This window comes from Drosophila rhopaloa, unplaced genomic scaffold (genome assembly GCF_018152115.1).
Source record: "Drosophila rhopaloa isolate 14029-0021.01 unplaced genomic scaffold, ASM1815211v1 contig_115, whole genome shotgun sequence".
NCBI classification, from domain to species: Eukaryota; Metazoa; Arthropoda; class Insecta; order Diptera; family Drosophilidae; genus Drosophila; species Drosophila rhopaloa.
This window is the reverse complement of record NW_025334990.1, coordinates 12,042,705-12,058,701: the sequence shown is the minus strand read 5'-3', so window position 1 is coordinate 12,058,701 and position 15,997 is coordinate 12,042,705. Positions and strand designations below refer to the sequence as shown.

Genomic DNA, 15,997 nt, shown 5'->3' with positions numbered 1-15,997 from the left:
AACCATCCTCCCCTTTTGCCCAGCACTTGTCGTGGTCCTGTCACAAAACTGTCACTCAACTGTAATTAACACCGGAGATGGAGGACTAAAGTGGCTCAATGTCGAGCGGAATGGGAATTTTTACCATTTTTCAGCCGAAAGTTGATTTTTCAACGGCCAACGGAAAATGGGGAAAATGTTCCTCGAAAAAAGAACATCTAAGGCAAATTAGAATTTAAAATGGAAAACTCGGATTCCTTGTTACAATTACGAAAATTGTTGTCGGACGGAAAAACTTTCTTCGTGTTCTGTCATTAATTATGTAAGAAGCGAAAATTAACTTTAATTGCAATTTGATCTTGGGATTGCCGTTGATAAATTCGTTTTGCGGGTTTTTTCCGACATTTGACTTGCGACAAAGTTTCGTTTGAGAGGGGTCAAAGGTTAAAGCATTTTTGGTTCGGTTATTAGGTTAATTGAAAGTATCCGTAATTGAACTCAGCTATAATGGGACAATGATGTTTGAAAACGGGTTATTGGAAAGGAAGTGGTAAGACCAAAGTTCACCAAAGTTTGTAAATAGACAGGTGTACCTTTTTGGTATGTAATAAAACATAAAATATAATTAACCAAGTCAGAATACAATTTTAATTATGTATTATTAAAATAATCCTAATACGTATCTCACAAGATTTAAATTTTATTTAAAAAAGCTAGAAAAACAAATGTTAATTCAAGCAAATGGATCCTAAAGCGGAAAATATCTCTGTCAATAAATCTTTATAAGTAAGTCGCCATAGAAAGCCAAACTATGGAGACCTGAATAAATCACGAACTGTTGCCCAACCTCAAACCAAAGACTCAAACAACAAACCTGGCGACGACAGCAACAACAGCACGAGTCAATTAGCAAATCGAGAGCTAACTGTTAAGAGCCGAGAAACCCGAATCGACAGATCCATCGATAGCCATCTCTTTCTACATGTACACTTCATGTACTGAATATTTGCTGCTGTTGTTGCTGTTGCAAAAGCGACGCATGCGTCGGCAGAGACCACTGTGATTGGCCAACATAATCACCAACCAATGGCAGTTAAGGAAAAGCGGTACCAAAACAAAAAAAAAGAAAACTTAAACAAAAGTACAAAGTTCATGACGGGAAAAAAGAGGCAACTGATGTTGAGCTGGGGCTAAAATAGTGAAAAGTGATTTTTTAATTGCCCTAATAGTTTTACGGCAACTGACGGGGGAGTTGGGCCGAAAGAGTGGGAGAACAGGTGAAAAGTCTTACTATAGATACACTTCAAAGAAATCGGGAGTTACATTTCGAAGCCAAGAGATATACTTTAAATTCTAAGGCGATGACTCTTATAAACTATAAAATCTAAATAAACCTATTAACTACAAACTATATGTCACGAAAACCATCATCCAAACATCCATTTGATTTCCAAGTGATTTTTCAAGTCTGCACTGTTTATTTGTTTATGTGCTGAAAAATTTCATGTATTATAAATTACATGTTTTATAAATTACACGTTTTATAAAGACTTCGTAACTGGAGATAAAAGTAGAAACATGGCTTTGGAAACTAGCATTTATTAATTTTGTACTTAAATATCTTGCAATGGATGAAAAATTTATTTTTTCTTTTTTTCTTAGTGAAATTCTGCTGTTGACAGTTCGCACAAAGTGAGCTTTCATTTGCTGCATTTTCCTGCTGTTTTGCTGCTGCCAACGCTGTCACTCCCGCCGTTGCATGCATAATTAATTTGGCTTTTAGTGGCTGCAGTGTGCAGGCCTCGTCCTGGCCAACCGATGTCCTGCGATATCCTCTGGCATCACGATTGTTTTTCGCAACCTTTTGCTTGCCACATTGACGGGTCCACGCTAATGGCTTAAACGTGTTTTTGCCTTCTGGCTTTCTTTTTTCTCATATCGTTTTTGGCGTCAATTTGACTTTTTACCTTTTTGGTTGTCTGTCGTTTTGTTTATCTGCGGTCATGTTCATATATGTTCATATGGGGAGCGAAAGGCAATTGACATTTACACGGAATATTTGCCTTGATTTTTGACGAAATAAGTAAAAATTACCACAACGTGTTTTAGTCAAATTATACAGGCCGAATGTAAATTATTAAATGGGGCTTAGTCGATTTAATTTGTGATTAAGTAGGGATTTTGGTGAGGCATTTTTTCCATTTTTTGTCTGGTATCCCTATCTATCTGAAAACAATGTTGTACTTATAAAGAACTTGAATTCTTTTAGCAATACCTTAAAAAATATTTACATTTATTAAATTCACAAGAAAATTCAGATCAAATATGTTTAAAAGTAACGTCTACTTCTATTGAGCTCAACTAAATCTTAAAACATAGTTATAAAGTTTAGAAAAGTAGGCAACTTCGATTAAACAAACAAAATTTAACAATCATTTTATTAAACAAGCTACGACGATAGACAATTTAAAATGTAATTTAAAGAAATCGTATCATGCTTATATTCAATTATCCACAGCTTTGGTCAACTTTTCAATTCACATAGCATCTAATTAACCCAAAAAAGTTAATTCCCCGTCAAAGCCAATCCTCAGAAACAAAAAAGCCCCTAAAAAAGGCTGAGAAACGAACTGAAAGTAGTGAAATATCACATCATCACCTGACGTTTTTGGTAAATTACATTTTTATGTGCACATAAATAAAATATAAAACGCATTTGCCATCCCACTCCCTCTCGCAAACGCTCTCCATTAACCCATAAGGGGCCCCACGGTTGCGTTAACCCATTGGATCCCATGCTCCGCCTTTTATGTGTGCATATAGCACTTACACCAACACCAAGGCAGATACGATGGTTTCGCCCTGTCTCTCTCGCTCGCACTCTGTGGCGCCATCTCGCTCACGCCCACGAACGCAACTTCTTCGGCTTTTACTTCGGGACATCAGTGTGTGGTGCTTATATACGAAGCTTTCTCTGTGTGTATTAGTGGGGGTGGGGTGGGGGCGCCATTTAAATTGCGTTTGCCGTGCTTGTGTGATGCTTCTCATTTGTTGGCTGAGAATCCCAGAAGGCACGCACACACACAGATATATGTATAGAGGCGAAAAACCAGTTCGCCTAGTTGTCGCCCTCTCCTTCCATCCACCCTGTCCCCTCTCTCTGTCTATATCGCACGCTCTTTGGCTCTTTGGCTCTCGGCCTTTGGCTCTGATTTTAGTCACTTTTTGGTGCCCGCGGCAATTGGACGTCCTTCGTCTCGCGCCTCGCGCTTTAAAAACAACACAAACAACCTTTAATAAGGCAAACATATAATGATCCTTTGGTGCAGCAAGGGCCCAAACTAAGTGTTTAATGTTCGTTGAGAAAGTGCAGCATAAGTGCCTTTTAAATTGCATTTAGTTGAATTTAAATTAAATTAATTAGTTAAAAAGGAAAGACTAGTGGACTATGCCATGATATGATGGCCCTAAAGATGTTATATCGTGGTCCCAGTTCGCGTTTGGAGAATTTAATCGAAAAGATCCAGGCCACCAAGGAGATAACCAATAACGGTAAATTATACGAAACAAAAAGAAATAAAGGATCATTGATTAATTTAGAACAAGCTGTTACAAACCCTTGAACCCTTATTTTTGAGTGTTTATTTCAAAGAATGTTTGAAACTCAAGAGAACTAAAAAATGATAATAATGGAATGTTCATATGCCGACGGTGTTTTCACATTCGTGATGTATATAATCTTGTCTTGAAAAGTTATATCATTCCTTCAAAATATCAGAAAATATAATATACGTTTAATATCAAAGCGCAATTTTGTTCAACAGATGATCTTTCTAGTTTGTAACTACTAACTTAATTCTTAAGTTTTAACTATTGCTTTTGTTTGGTGTAAAAACAATATTATGTAAAACAATATATTGATTAAAAAATCATACTAGAAATAAATAGCGAAGAGCAATTCGATGATTCTTTATTGAAAAGTAACTAAACTTTAAAGCTATAAATCTAAATTTAATATTATCTTAATATTTTGCATCCAAACTTGTCTCATAAATCCTAGACAATATCCATCCATCTTCTCGAATCAGTTCAATCTCTTTAACACTTGACATTCTTACCCCCTTACATCTTAACAGCAACCAACATTTCAATCAATTCCAAATGGGCTCAAATCTCTTACAACTTTCTTTAACCCCAAAGATCAAGACGAATGAGTGAATCAAGTGGCTGATGCATCAGCTTGATGACTCCCAATTAGAGTTGAACTTAGGCCAGATCACAGTTCAACTGATCGGGGGTAAAACAAAGCATGACAAAACACGATCCCCCGACCCAGAGCATTATCCAAAGAGATACAGACGCGAAGATCACTAGCAATTGGGATTAATTAAAAGTTGTCGAAAACGGAAAGTGAGCATCGGCACTTGGCGCGTGGTGATAGAACCCAGAATCAAGGGGGAATCAAGTGACCCTCATGGATGCTGGGGCCGTAATTAAAACCGCAGCAAGAACAAAGCGCAATTAGTTTGCATGAGACTCGCTTACAGTTTTCCCCAGTCGACACTTGGAATGGGGTGTCTGGTCAACACCAAATGTTGCCCAGCTAATTGAATTAATTCCGTGTCCAGCATTTGATAGCCGACGTTGATTTCCTGTCCCGGTCCCCAAAGCGCCGCTAATCAGGATGCAACCGCCCACTCGATAAGACGGAATAAACTCTCGTAAAAAAAACAGTTTCCCATGATAGAAATAACATTACATTAAATAGTATTTCCCTTGTTGGTTTCTTATTTGAACCTACACTTATTTCATAGAAAAGACTTTTTATTTCCCACCAAACTCTTGTTAAATAATTACTCTTTTAATCAATATATTCATATGGGAGGTATTTTTTTATTATCCTACTTATCCAAGCTTCCTTGTGGATTTAAGCGATCATTGATGGTGTATACTGTGTATTGATAATATTCTTAAGATTCCTGAACTCAACCTTGACTTACACGGGACTAATTAAGACCTCTTTTTATTTACTTCCAGATATGTACAGTACCCACACATCCTCCAGTTATTCGCCTAGTATTTCCGATGGCACCATGACACCTAATTCACACCACTTGCCCGGAGCTCCAACCGCCGCTGGTGGTCAAGAGGATCATCCGGCTGAGGGCAAGGCCAATGGTGGAGCCGATAGCGAGGAGTTGCCCAAGCCAAAACGCTTGCCCCACTTCCATCACCATCACCACCACCACTACCACCATCAACAGGCGCTGAAAATAGCCAACAAGTTGCGCAAAATCAATAAGGAAGCCAAAATGGGAGCTACTGCGGGTGCGGGATCCACTGGAGCAGCGGCAAAGTTTGATAAGTTGACAGGAGAGGGGATTAAAAGTCGCGGCGACGGCTCCTATCAGTGTCAGTTCTGCGAAAAGACATTTCCACGTCTCGGCTACTTGAAGCATCACGTACAGGTGAGTCTTCACAAGAAAGGGTTCAAAGTTCAGGGGGGAACTCCACCTTAATTCTGACGGGTGGGTGGCTGTAACCACAAGTGGGTGGCTGGAAAAGTTCTTAATTACCATCTTGACAACTTTGTAAGGCGCTTATTCTATTCTTGGGGCTGGGCGTCTTTCCTTGATTGGCATTTACCCTCTTAGGTGACAGACTTTCAAATGCTTAGGACACCTTTTGGCACTCAGGGCGTCAAGGCTAAAGTTTGATTGACAATCTGAGGCGGTTTCATTGATTTCCTTCTATTGGAAGACATGTTTTCCATTTGTTAATTGAAATCGAAAGTGGTAAATGGTTTAGAAGGGTTGAAATGGGAATAAATACTTTCGAGGGGGCTTATCTGGTTTATGAAATTTTAATAGAGCGAGTAAAAGTTAAGGCTAAGCTTAAAAAAATGTGCCTTTTGAAAATATATCTCTAAACTTTCACTATAAGTAATATTCATTCGTGTCCTCAACAGTAAAAATCTTTATAAAATGTTCTCTAAGCTAACATCCTTTATGAATCAAAAATGAGAATCTAGTTTATTATATAAAACTTTCAGTTTTAAAACTTTTATCTAACACTCCTTCGGCAATCTTATACTCAACATCAAAGACCGAAGCTTTGAGCCTTTGTGGACACCGCATTTCACCCACACGCCCCTTGATCCCCTCCCGCCATAATTCTAATTCGGCTTAAATGCTTTTTGAACTGCCAACACCGCCCATGACATCAGCAACTTGTTAACCCAATTGCAACTGCTGTTTAGGACTACCGACCAGCGATTTTAATCGCGACCGGGGTCTAACATGTAGCGATCCGGCTTTGATCCTAGCGCCTGGATGAGCTGGTACGGTTCGGAATTCGGACTTCGGTCTTTGAGCTTATGGGATGTTGATGGCGATGATGATTGGAGCGACAGTTTAAAAAACCATAACCAACACGAGAAGTTTGCGCTCTCTGGATGCGACTAACCCTGCTAACTCATCATATATTGTGCAATTTTAAGGCAGTCCAAACTGGGGGGCTGCATACAAATGGGCTAATTTTTTTGCCGCTCTCGAAGTTCAAAGCCGACTGCCGCGAAAAGAACCCAAAAAGCAAACCGGTTGCGGGTGTAGTTTAAGACCCAACCTCAGCACCTGCCCCTTTCTACCCCAACGTGCAAAAAAAGTAAGCGGCGTCGCGCATTTAGATGAATTTTGTCCACAAGCCACGAGTCGCAAGTGAAACACCTACTCGTCTGGGTCCGAGTCCGAGTCCGAGTCGAGTAGAGTCAGTCGGTATGCAGATTCAGATTCAGATTGACGCATCTATAAATTCAAGCCAGGAGTCGTCGTCGTCGTCGTTGTCGTCGTCATCGTTGTCATCGCAACTTTTAACTGGGGTAGACGGACAGTTGACGCTGCCTTGTCTGGGGCTCTTCTAAGAATTTCAAATAGCCTAGTGGGCCCCGGGGCTAATTGCTCAGATTATCTTTATGCTAATGGGATTTTCCAAATTTGTGTGCATTTTCCTTTCAGAGCCACGCTGAACACCTGCCTTTCAAATGTGAGTACTGCTCCAAGCTTTTCAAGCACAAGCGTTCCCGTGATCGTCATAAGAAATTGCATACCAACGAGCGGAATTACAAGTGTCCACATTGCGAGGCTGCTTTTTCGAGGAGGTAAGTGGAGGAGTCTTGCAAAATATATCAATTTAAAACTAAACAAAGGAATTTCTTTTGCTTAATCTATTTTTAGTGACCATTTGAAGATCCATATGAAGACCCACGACATCCAGAAGCCCTTCCAGTGTAGTATGTGTAACAGGGGTTATAATACAGCTGCCGCTCTTACATCGCACATGCAAAAGCACAAGAAGAACGCAGCTATCCTGGCAGCCGGTGGTAATCCCAATGCCCTGAACTACAGTCCCCGATCCACGGGATCTGCCTCGGCATCGGTTTCCAGCAATGGTAGTCTGCAGAAGAGGAGATATGCCTTGGCCCTGGCTTCCGATAGTAGTCCCAGTAGATTGGACTTCCCCAAGAGGTCGAGAAGTAGTCATGTGGGTGGCGCAACCACCACTGCCACGCCCACTCCCCTGCTGAGGTGCAGCTACTGCCCCAAGGTCACAGAGTTCAGTAGTCTGGAGCAGCTGAATGCCCATCTCCAGAGTGTGCATGAGCAACAACAGGCTGTGAAGACGCCGGTTCAGGAGGGCGAAGGCTTTCAGCTGAGCTGTGAGTACTGCACCATGAAGTTTGGCAATATCGCCGGACTCTTTCAGCACATGAGGAGCACCCACATGGACAGGTTGAGTAGCCCGAACTCCTACTACGAGCACTTCAATCGTTTGGCCACCGTCGGTACATTTAGTCCACGTCTTGCTCTGGATATGCCCAAAATTAAACCGGATTTGGGAAGTCCGGAGAGGGAATCGCGGCCTGTAGAGGACGATCTTCCCACGGATTTGAGCAGCAACAAGAGGCGACCGATGTCACCCAACCCTCAAACACACACTCAACTGGCACCGCCCGCTGGTCCACCAGGGGTGTTCTTCTGCAATCAGTGCAACGCTGGACTACCGGATTTCGAGAGCTTCAGGAATCATTTGAAGAGTCACATTGCCGAGGGCATGCAACTGGTTTGTCCTCATTGTGGGCTGAGTTTGCCAGAGCAATCGGAGTTCGAGCGTCATGTGGTGGGTCACTTCCTCATCACGGGCTCGGAGTTCAACTGTAGTTCCAGCTGCGGAAAGAGTTTTGCCAAATCGGAGGATCTGCAGCAACATTTGCTTTCAGAGCACGTGCTAACCCTTCTGAAGTGTTCCTTGTGTGCGGAGGTTTGTGAGAGTCGGATGGCCATGCAGCTGCATTTGGCTTGTGCCCACAGTCAGGAAACGAAACTCCTCCGCTGCAGCGCCTGTTTGGAGCTCTTCCGCTCCGATGCCGAGTTCCATGTGCATGTCAAGACACGTCACCAGTTGGGCGGACACCCCACGTTGGGCGCCAATTCCAGTGCCCCCACTAATCCTCTGCAGTGTATGTTTTGCCGAGCAGTTTGCTCCTCCGAGTTGGAGATGCACTTCCATCTGGCCGCCCACGCCCGTCAGTTTAGATGTCCCTCCTGCCCGGAGACCTTCCACGTGGAATTCCTGCTGGATCGTCACATGCAGAGTCAGCATGGCGGAGTCAAGGACAAGGAGGCGAACTCGCCCAACATGGGCAGTCTCTATGTGAACGCCTTGCTGCCTCCTTTGGCGGCAGCGGCGGCAGCAGCAGCGGCCACAAACAACAACAGCAGCATCATCGACTACAATGTGGCATTCAAGGGCCTGTTCGGAGGAGCGACTGGGGGAGCAGGAGCTCAAGCACCCGGAGGAGCACCCCCCTCGAGCAACAAGTTCTACAGTCCCCTTCAAGTGGACACCAATGCATTAAAGCCACAAACCTCTCCTCACCCGGCCTTAATGTACGGTCTGAGTCAACGATATCTGATGGAGATGTACGCCGCCAAGTCCACATCGCCTTCGGGAAATGAGGGTGTTGGAAATTCACAACCGGCGGCTCCTCAGGCCACCGCACCACCACCATCGAATGCAAATACCGCCACCTTCAGTTGCGGAATGTGCGAGCGACAGGATTTGCGCAGCGAGGCGGAACTCCACTCCCATCGCAAACTGGCCCACAATCTGAAGACGGGAGTGAGTCTGCGATGTGCTTACTGTGCGGGAAATTTCAAATCTCGAGCCGAACTGGAGCAGCACATGAAGAGCTGTCACAATTCGACGGGCAAACACAAGTGTTTGATATGCGACGAGGTGTTCCCCTCACCGGCCATCCTGGCCGAGCATAAGTTGCAGCACTCGAAGGTGGGACAGTCTGGAAAGTGCTCCCACTGTGGTCAACCTCTGGAGGATGTGGCTGCCTTCAGAGCTCATCTATCCGAACATGGAAGCGATGGAGCCTCCTTGCCACTAGCCTGCATTTGTTGCCGCCAAACGTTGCACTCGGAATTCGAGCTAAGTCTGCATGCCAAATTCCACACCAAGTCCTCCTCGAGTGGTGGAAGTCTGCAGGAACCTGTGTGTGCTCTGTGCCTGGAACCTCTACCCGATGCCGTCGAGGGTCCAGCGAAGCTCTGCGACAAGTGCTGTCGTAAGCATAACTTGAATGGAAAACGGGGCAAGCACAGTGAGGCACCCACATCTCTGCCAGCACCGCCCTCGGCGTTCGTAGAGAATCGCTGCAACCTGTGCAAGATGATCCTGCCGCATGCCCAAAAACTGCAGGAACATCTGGTGGAACACACCTTCGCGGGCACCGAACAGCGTGGCTTCAATTGCTACATATGCTCGGCCGTCTTCACCGCACCCGGTGGTCTACTCAACCACATGGCAGAGCATGGAGCTCATTCGCGACCCTACGATTGCAGTCTCTGCCCCGAGAAATTCTACTTCCGAGCCGAGTTGGAACACCACCAAAGGAGCCATGAGTTGAGACCACAGGGACGTCCGCCAGTGTCAAAAGTGGAGGTACCTTCCAACCGGAACACTTCGCCCACTCAGAGTCCGGAGCGAAGTCCCACGATTGTGAAACAGGAGCTATACGAAACGGATACAGTTGAGTCCGCTGGAGGAGAAGAGGAGCCCGAGAATCCACCAGATGAAGAGGAGTACATCGAAGTCGAGCAAATGCCACATGAGACACGTCCAAGTGAGATTGGGTCGCAAATGGAAAGGTCCACCAGTAGCGCCTAAAAAACGATTAGAAAATTAAAGATCAGTCCGGAATCTCTTTAAGAACCTTAGCAGATATAAACCAGTAAATCAGCAGATTCTAAAAGATAATGAAACATATTAAAGGGCTGCCTAGTATTTAAAAGACTGTTTCCAAACTTGCTTTTAAAACAATTCTGACGTTTAACATATTTATTTTTATAAAGATTTTGGGTAACTCTAGACCAAAAGTTTCGGCGCCCAAAACTCCTAGATCTTGCCACTTATAAACATGAAACATGAAGCAAATGGAACAGTTTAGTATTAACCATACATAATAATTACATTCATGATACATCTAACTTTGCATAAATCCATAAATTAAGTAAACGTTAAAGCATTATCAATATTACACATACGACTAGTGTACGCGTAGAAACTCTTGACAAAAAAGAAAGCATTTGAGTGTGATAGTTTTTCAAAGATTCGACTCCGCTATTAATCCTCAATTATGATTTACCTACTATATATTTGTATGTTATAGGGCCTTGCCTTTGATTCAGTATTTATATTGTATTACACAATCCAACAATAACTAACCATGTAACTATAAACGATTATACAATTACATATGAGTGTACGTCTTACATAAGCACCAAAACATTTTTAATGTGTAGCATATAAAAACGCAAAACAAAAAGGAAGACAACAGAAAAATATTTAGTAAATAAAACAAACACAAGTTGAAACCAAGATATTTTATGTCTTTACTTAGAAGCTTCGCTTTTGAATGGATAGGGGAGGGGGGGTTTGAGAAATCTGATAAGAAGTGTGTCTTTTATTCTCCGTTTTTATGGAAGCTGACAAACATGCGCGACGAGAGGCGAGGTCTCCTCGAGGGCTCCTCCAAGTCCAAATTTTATGGCGAATATTTCGTTTCTGGTTTATTTCGGCAAGCGCGACACGTAGTGGCCATAAAAAAGGTGCGCAACACAGGGTAACCCGTAGCCCGTAACCCGTAGCCCCTTTTGGAGTTTCGCCAGACGACGACAAATTGGCATCTCGTTTGGGTGATCTCTATCTGCAAGACCGGTGGCAATTACCCGGCCAACATATGACGCTTCTGTTTCCCGGAACGCTCCAAAACTGGATGCGGATCGTAGGTCTAATCTTGCGGCAGCAATACAGCACCTCCTGCTTCTGGGAAGCAATTGCGAATAAATCGCATTTAATAAATAGCAACGGCAAAAGGCACCGACCGATCGTCCAGTCCATGTGCACCTGCTGCCCTCCCTGTCGGCAATCATCACAAATCAATAAAAATGTTTATCATCAACCAAACAATTGGCCCAGCTCTCCAAGTGGCTAAAAAGCACCGGCAGTTGTTAATTAGCGCCATGCCGCAAATGCCAAAACGTCCGAAGGAAAACAGCAACTACAAGCGGGGCAAAAGCTTGGCCGGCAATCGGAATTGCCGGCGACAATCGAAAGCCACGAGAGGAGACTTCATTGATCGTTTTCATCATCATGATCCCGACTTCTCCTTCATCGATCCCAGCCAGACCGCCAGGCGCGTCATCCGCTCCACTGCATCCAATTGCCATCCCCTGGAGCCCCCGCATCTGGTGTTTTCCGCGAACTCTTTTTTATATAGTATGTAGACTGTGTGTGTGCCCGCCGCTTAGCGTCACCAATATGTCCCCAGTGATGATGATCATCGGATGACGACAATGCAATTTGCGGTGGCTCTGCAAATCAAAACCTCCAACGTATCGAAACAGACAACAACTGCGATCGCATCGATTCGCATCGCTTTATTTTTGGTATTCCTGGCATTTGACGGGTTTTTACACGCTGTCTTCACTGAGGAGTGAACAGTGGTTAAATGGTGATGAGCTCTAAGTGAAATATATAAAATTTTAAAAATATTTAAACAAATAGAGACTCTTGAAGCATCCATAGTAAAATTTGCAGACTTCCCACAGAATTTTTAGCAATGTTGACTTTGATAAACAATGCTTAAACAAACGTTTACTAATAATAGGATGTCAGTGGATATTAATTTAAACATAAACCATAGATAGGGACATAGAGAAAGTATTTATAATCATTAAGTAAGCCACATTTTAAAATGTTTAAGCAGGGATTCTGGTAATAAAATAAACAGGAGTTAAGAGGTTTTTTATTAGCTATTAACCTTGTGGGTCAACCCCTTTAAAACCACTGGTTGTGATATCTTTGTGGCATATCCAAACATTCCCTAGTTTTTTTAGACAGAGAAAATCTTCTTATTAAAAACAATTTTTAAATTTTCTATATTTTTTTCCTTGTTATTGGATCTTGTATTTTACTTGTAAGTCTTAATCCAATCTTCAAGCCCACTATGCGACGATTGAAAGTCTGCTGAGCGACTGACAGACTGGTAAAGTGACTGAGTGACTGGCAACCGCCTCAACTGGAGTGTCCAACGACCAGCACATCCACACTCTTCTGCCTTTAACTTGGATATATATAGACATGTGTGTATGTTCATGGGACCCCCAGTTCCGCGGTAAAGTGTTGGCCATCGCCAAGTCTGGCTGGCATGCGAGAAAATCATTTTTGGGACCGCACTGCGTTACATTGACAAATGAAGAAGCTCCCATCAGTCAAAGATATGGCAAAATAAACGAGGAGTGGAGTTCGCAACTCTGCTTTTTGGACTGATGAAGATGCCGGCAAAACACCCAAAACCAAGTGGCAAATGGAGACAAATGATGATCGGGGAAGTCAGAGAGGAACTGCCCGGGTCCTTGACAATGAGGGGTAAGTGATGCCAGTGAAATATTTTCGCATGCCCTATTAAACAAAAACAAAAGTGAAAAATTGTTTTACTTTTTTTTTTTTTTTGCACAACCCCTCGGCAAATGTTTCCTCTTCCGGCCTGAAAATGGGGGGTGTTCAAGGAGTTTAAGGACACGGAATGTGTGCCAAACATGCAATATATGCCGGAGACGAGGGCCACTCTTACATTATATTCATTACCGGCTTATTAGCGTGATTTACCGATTGGGGGAGTGATGCGTATCCTGGGGAAGACATAATGACACTGCGGATAAGGATGTGCTGAGGCTAAGGGCACTTGAATGATGTGTGTGTGTGGGAGGTACAAGGCCTGGGAAAATGACTTTGAAAGCGCCATATCCCATATCCGTTTGTCAATAATACCGTGCGAATTTCTTGATGGATGTGCCACAGGAAATTCTTCACTTTACAGCATTCCCCCCAATAACTTGTCATATGCAAATTTTGATTTGGGTTTCGCCATGAACCACTAAGTTCATCATCTAATGGAGGGGTTTCATCTTCATTTGGAACTTGTCAATTGGCTGTCAACTTCCTGTCTGAAAATTATGAGATGGGCAAAGCCGCTAATTAGCTGACCAGATCACGGAGATACGGATCTCAGAAGAGGATACATCGGCGCTAATTCAATTAATAATCCCTCGCTGCGAAGGGGCGTAAAGTTAACACGCGCGATCTGTATCAGACGGGCAATTTACACAAATTAAAACTAAACAGTTACCCTCCGCCCTGCACACTTAATTATGCAATTACTAGATAATTTCTCTTGTTCTCCGCTGCGTACTTGTTTTTGTTTAATATTTGTGTTTTTTTCCTCGGCGGCACGAGCTGGGGCACAGAAACGAACCGGAAACCGAAAACAGTTGCAGATACAGATACATAATCCCTCGGATACACATATGCGAGCAGCTCCCATTGGCCGAATGTTGCCTGTATTTAAATGTGAGTGTGACTATAGGTGTCTATATAGCACATTTCGGATACACATGGTTAGGGAGTCGTTGGGGGCGTGGCATGGGTGACTCGGGATACATACGTGGCAAGGAATGTATCTGTGAGATACTTTGGTTGATTCCGGCTCACTGATTTGCAGGTTCAAATTATTGTATGATATATTAACGGTCCTTCAAAGTCACAGATTAATTTGAAAAGTGAAAGGAAAAGCAAATTATAACGAAATTTCCTGCACTGAGTTTGAAAACCACACATTTAAGTAAATAAATATGTTGTCCTTAATAGTTTTCCACCTATTAATATTACACTTTTTTATACCCTTGCAGAGGGTATTATAATTTTGGTCAAAAGTGTGCAACGCAGTGAAGGAGACATCTCCGACCCTATAAAGTATATATATTCTTGATCAGGATCACCTCCTGAGTTGATATAGCCATGTCCGTCTGTCCGTCTGTCCGTCTGTCCGTCTGTCTGTTTCTACGCAAACTAGTCTCTCAGTTTTAAAGCTATCGGATTGAAACTTTGCACACACCCTTCTTTCCTTTGCACGCAGTATATAAGTCGGAACGGCCGGGATCGGCCGACTATATCCTATAGCTGCCATATAACTGATTGATCGGAAATGCCATAACTTTCGTGTTTGTAAAGTTAGGAAGTTGGGATTTTCTATGGGTTTTATATTTGGCCAATCAATCCGACCTACCAAATTTCATAAGGATCGGCCGACTATATCCTATAGCTCCCATATAACTGATTGATCGGAAATGCCATAACTTTGGTGTTTGTAAAGTTAGAAAGTTGGGATTTTCTATGGGTTTTATATTTGGCAAATCAATCCGACCTACCAAATTTCATAAGGATCGGCCGACTATATCCTATAGCTGCCATGTAACTGATTGATCGGAAATGCCATAACTTTGGTGTTTGCAAAGTTAGAAAGTTGGGATTTTCTATGGGTTTTATATTTGGCCAATCAATCCAACCCACCAAATTTCATAAGGATCGGCCGACTATATCCTATAGCTCCCATATAACTGATTGATCGGAAATGCCATAACTTTGGTGTTTGTAAAGTTAGGAAGTTGGGATTTTCTATGGGTTTTATATTTGGCAAATCAATCCGACCTACCAAATTTCATAAGGATCGGCCGACTATATCCTATAGCTGCCATGTAACTGATTGATCGGAAATGCCATAACTTTGGTGTTTGCAAAGTTAGAAAGTTGGGATTTTCTATGGGTTTTATATTTGGCCAATCAATCCAACCCACCAAATTTCATAAGGATCGGCCGACTATATCCTATAGCTCCCATATAACTGATTGATCGGAAATGCCATAACTTTGGTGTTTGTAAAGTTAGGAAGTTGGGATTTTCTATGGATTTTATTTTTGGCCAATCAATCCGACCTATCAAATTTCATAAGGATCGGCCGACTATATCCTATAGCTGCCATATAACTGAACGATTGGAAATGCCATAACTTTGTTGTTGTTAAAGTTAGGAAGTTCGGATTTTTTATGAGTATTAAGAATGCATCATATGAATAATTTTGGAGAATATAATTTACAGAGTATTCTGCAAGGGTATATCAACTTCGGCTCCGCCCGAAGTTAGCTTTCCTTTCTTGTTATAAATAAGAAAAGTAATCTTAATGTGGAAATTAGTTAACAGTAACATAACATTTGAATATCAGTTTTAAATTGTATGATATTCAATTAAAGAAACAAGAAAAAATGTGTTCTACAAATAAGTTAGTTCATTTTTTTTATTTGCATAATAATGAAAAAATATAATATAATACAATAGTTTTACAAGTTTAACAAGAGTTCTTAAAATGTATTTCCTGAAAACCCCACACCTCCTTAATAATACACTTCCTTCCTCCACCCAAATTTTCGTGAATACGATCAAAGACTCCCCTTATTAGAGATTGAACGTGCCGAAATTGGCGTTATGTAAATGGATATCGATACGCGATCATCGCCAGGCTGATTGATTGATTGATTGCCATTCAGGGCAGGCAGCA

General features: G+C 42.4%; 1 protein-coding gene across 2 annotated transcripts in view; it reads left to right on the top strand.

Annotated features, from left to right (window-relative positions):
- The window catches only part of LOC108045083 (zinc finger protein 423 homolog), a 32,340-nt gene extending 21,417 nt beyond the window's left edge, over nt 1–10,923 (top strand). The window contains exons 1-4 of one of the 2 annotated variants that reach the window (XM_017124274.2): nt 3,221–3,531; nt 5,017–5,447; nt 6,993–7,135; nt 7,212–10,923. In XM_017124274.2, the coding sequence (XP_016979763.1) occupies nt 3,438–3,531; nt 5,017–5,447; nt 6,993–7,135; nt 7,212–10,212 (3,669 nt within the window). In that variant the 5' untranslated portion in view covers nt 3,221–3,437 and the 3' untranslated portion in view covers nt 10,213–10,923. Of the gene's footprint in view, nt 1–3,220; nt 3,532–5,016; nt 5,448–6,992; nt 7,136–7,211 lie in introns of those variants that run through there. The other variant, XM_017124273.2, reaches the window with a different exon arrangement.
- Nucleotides 10,924–15,997: the final 5,074 nt, after the last annotated feature.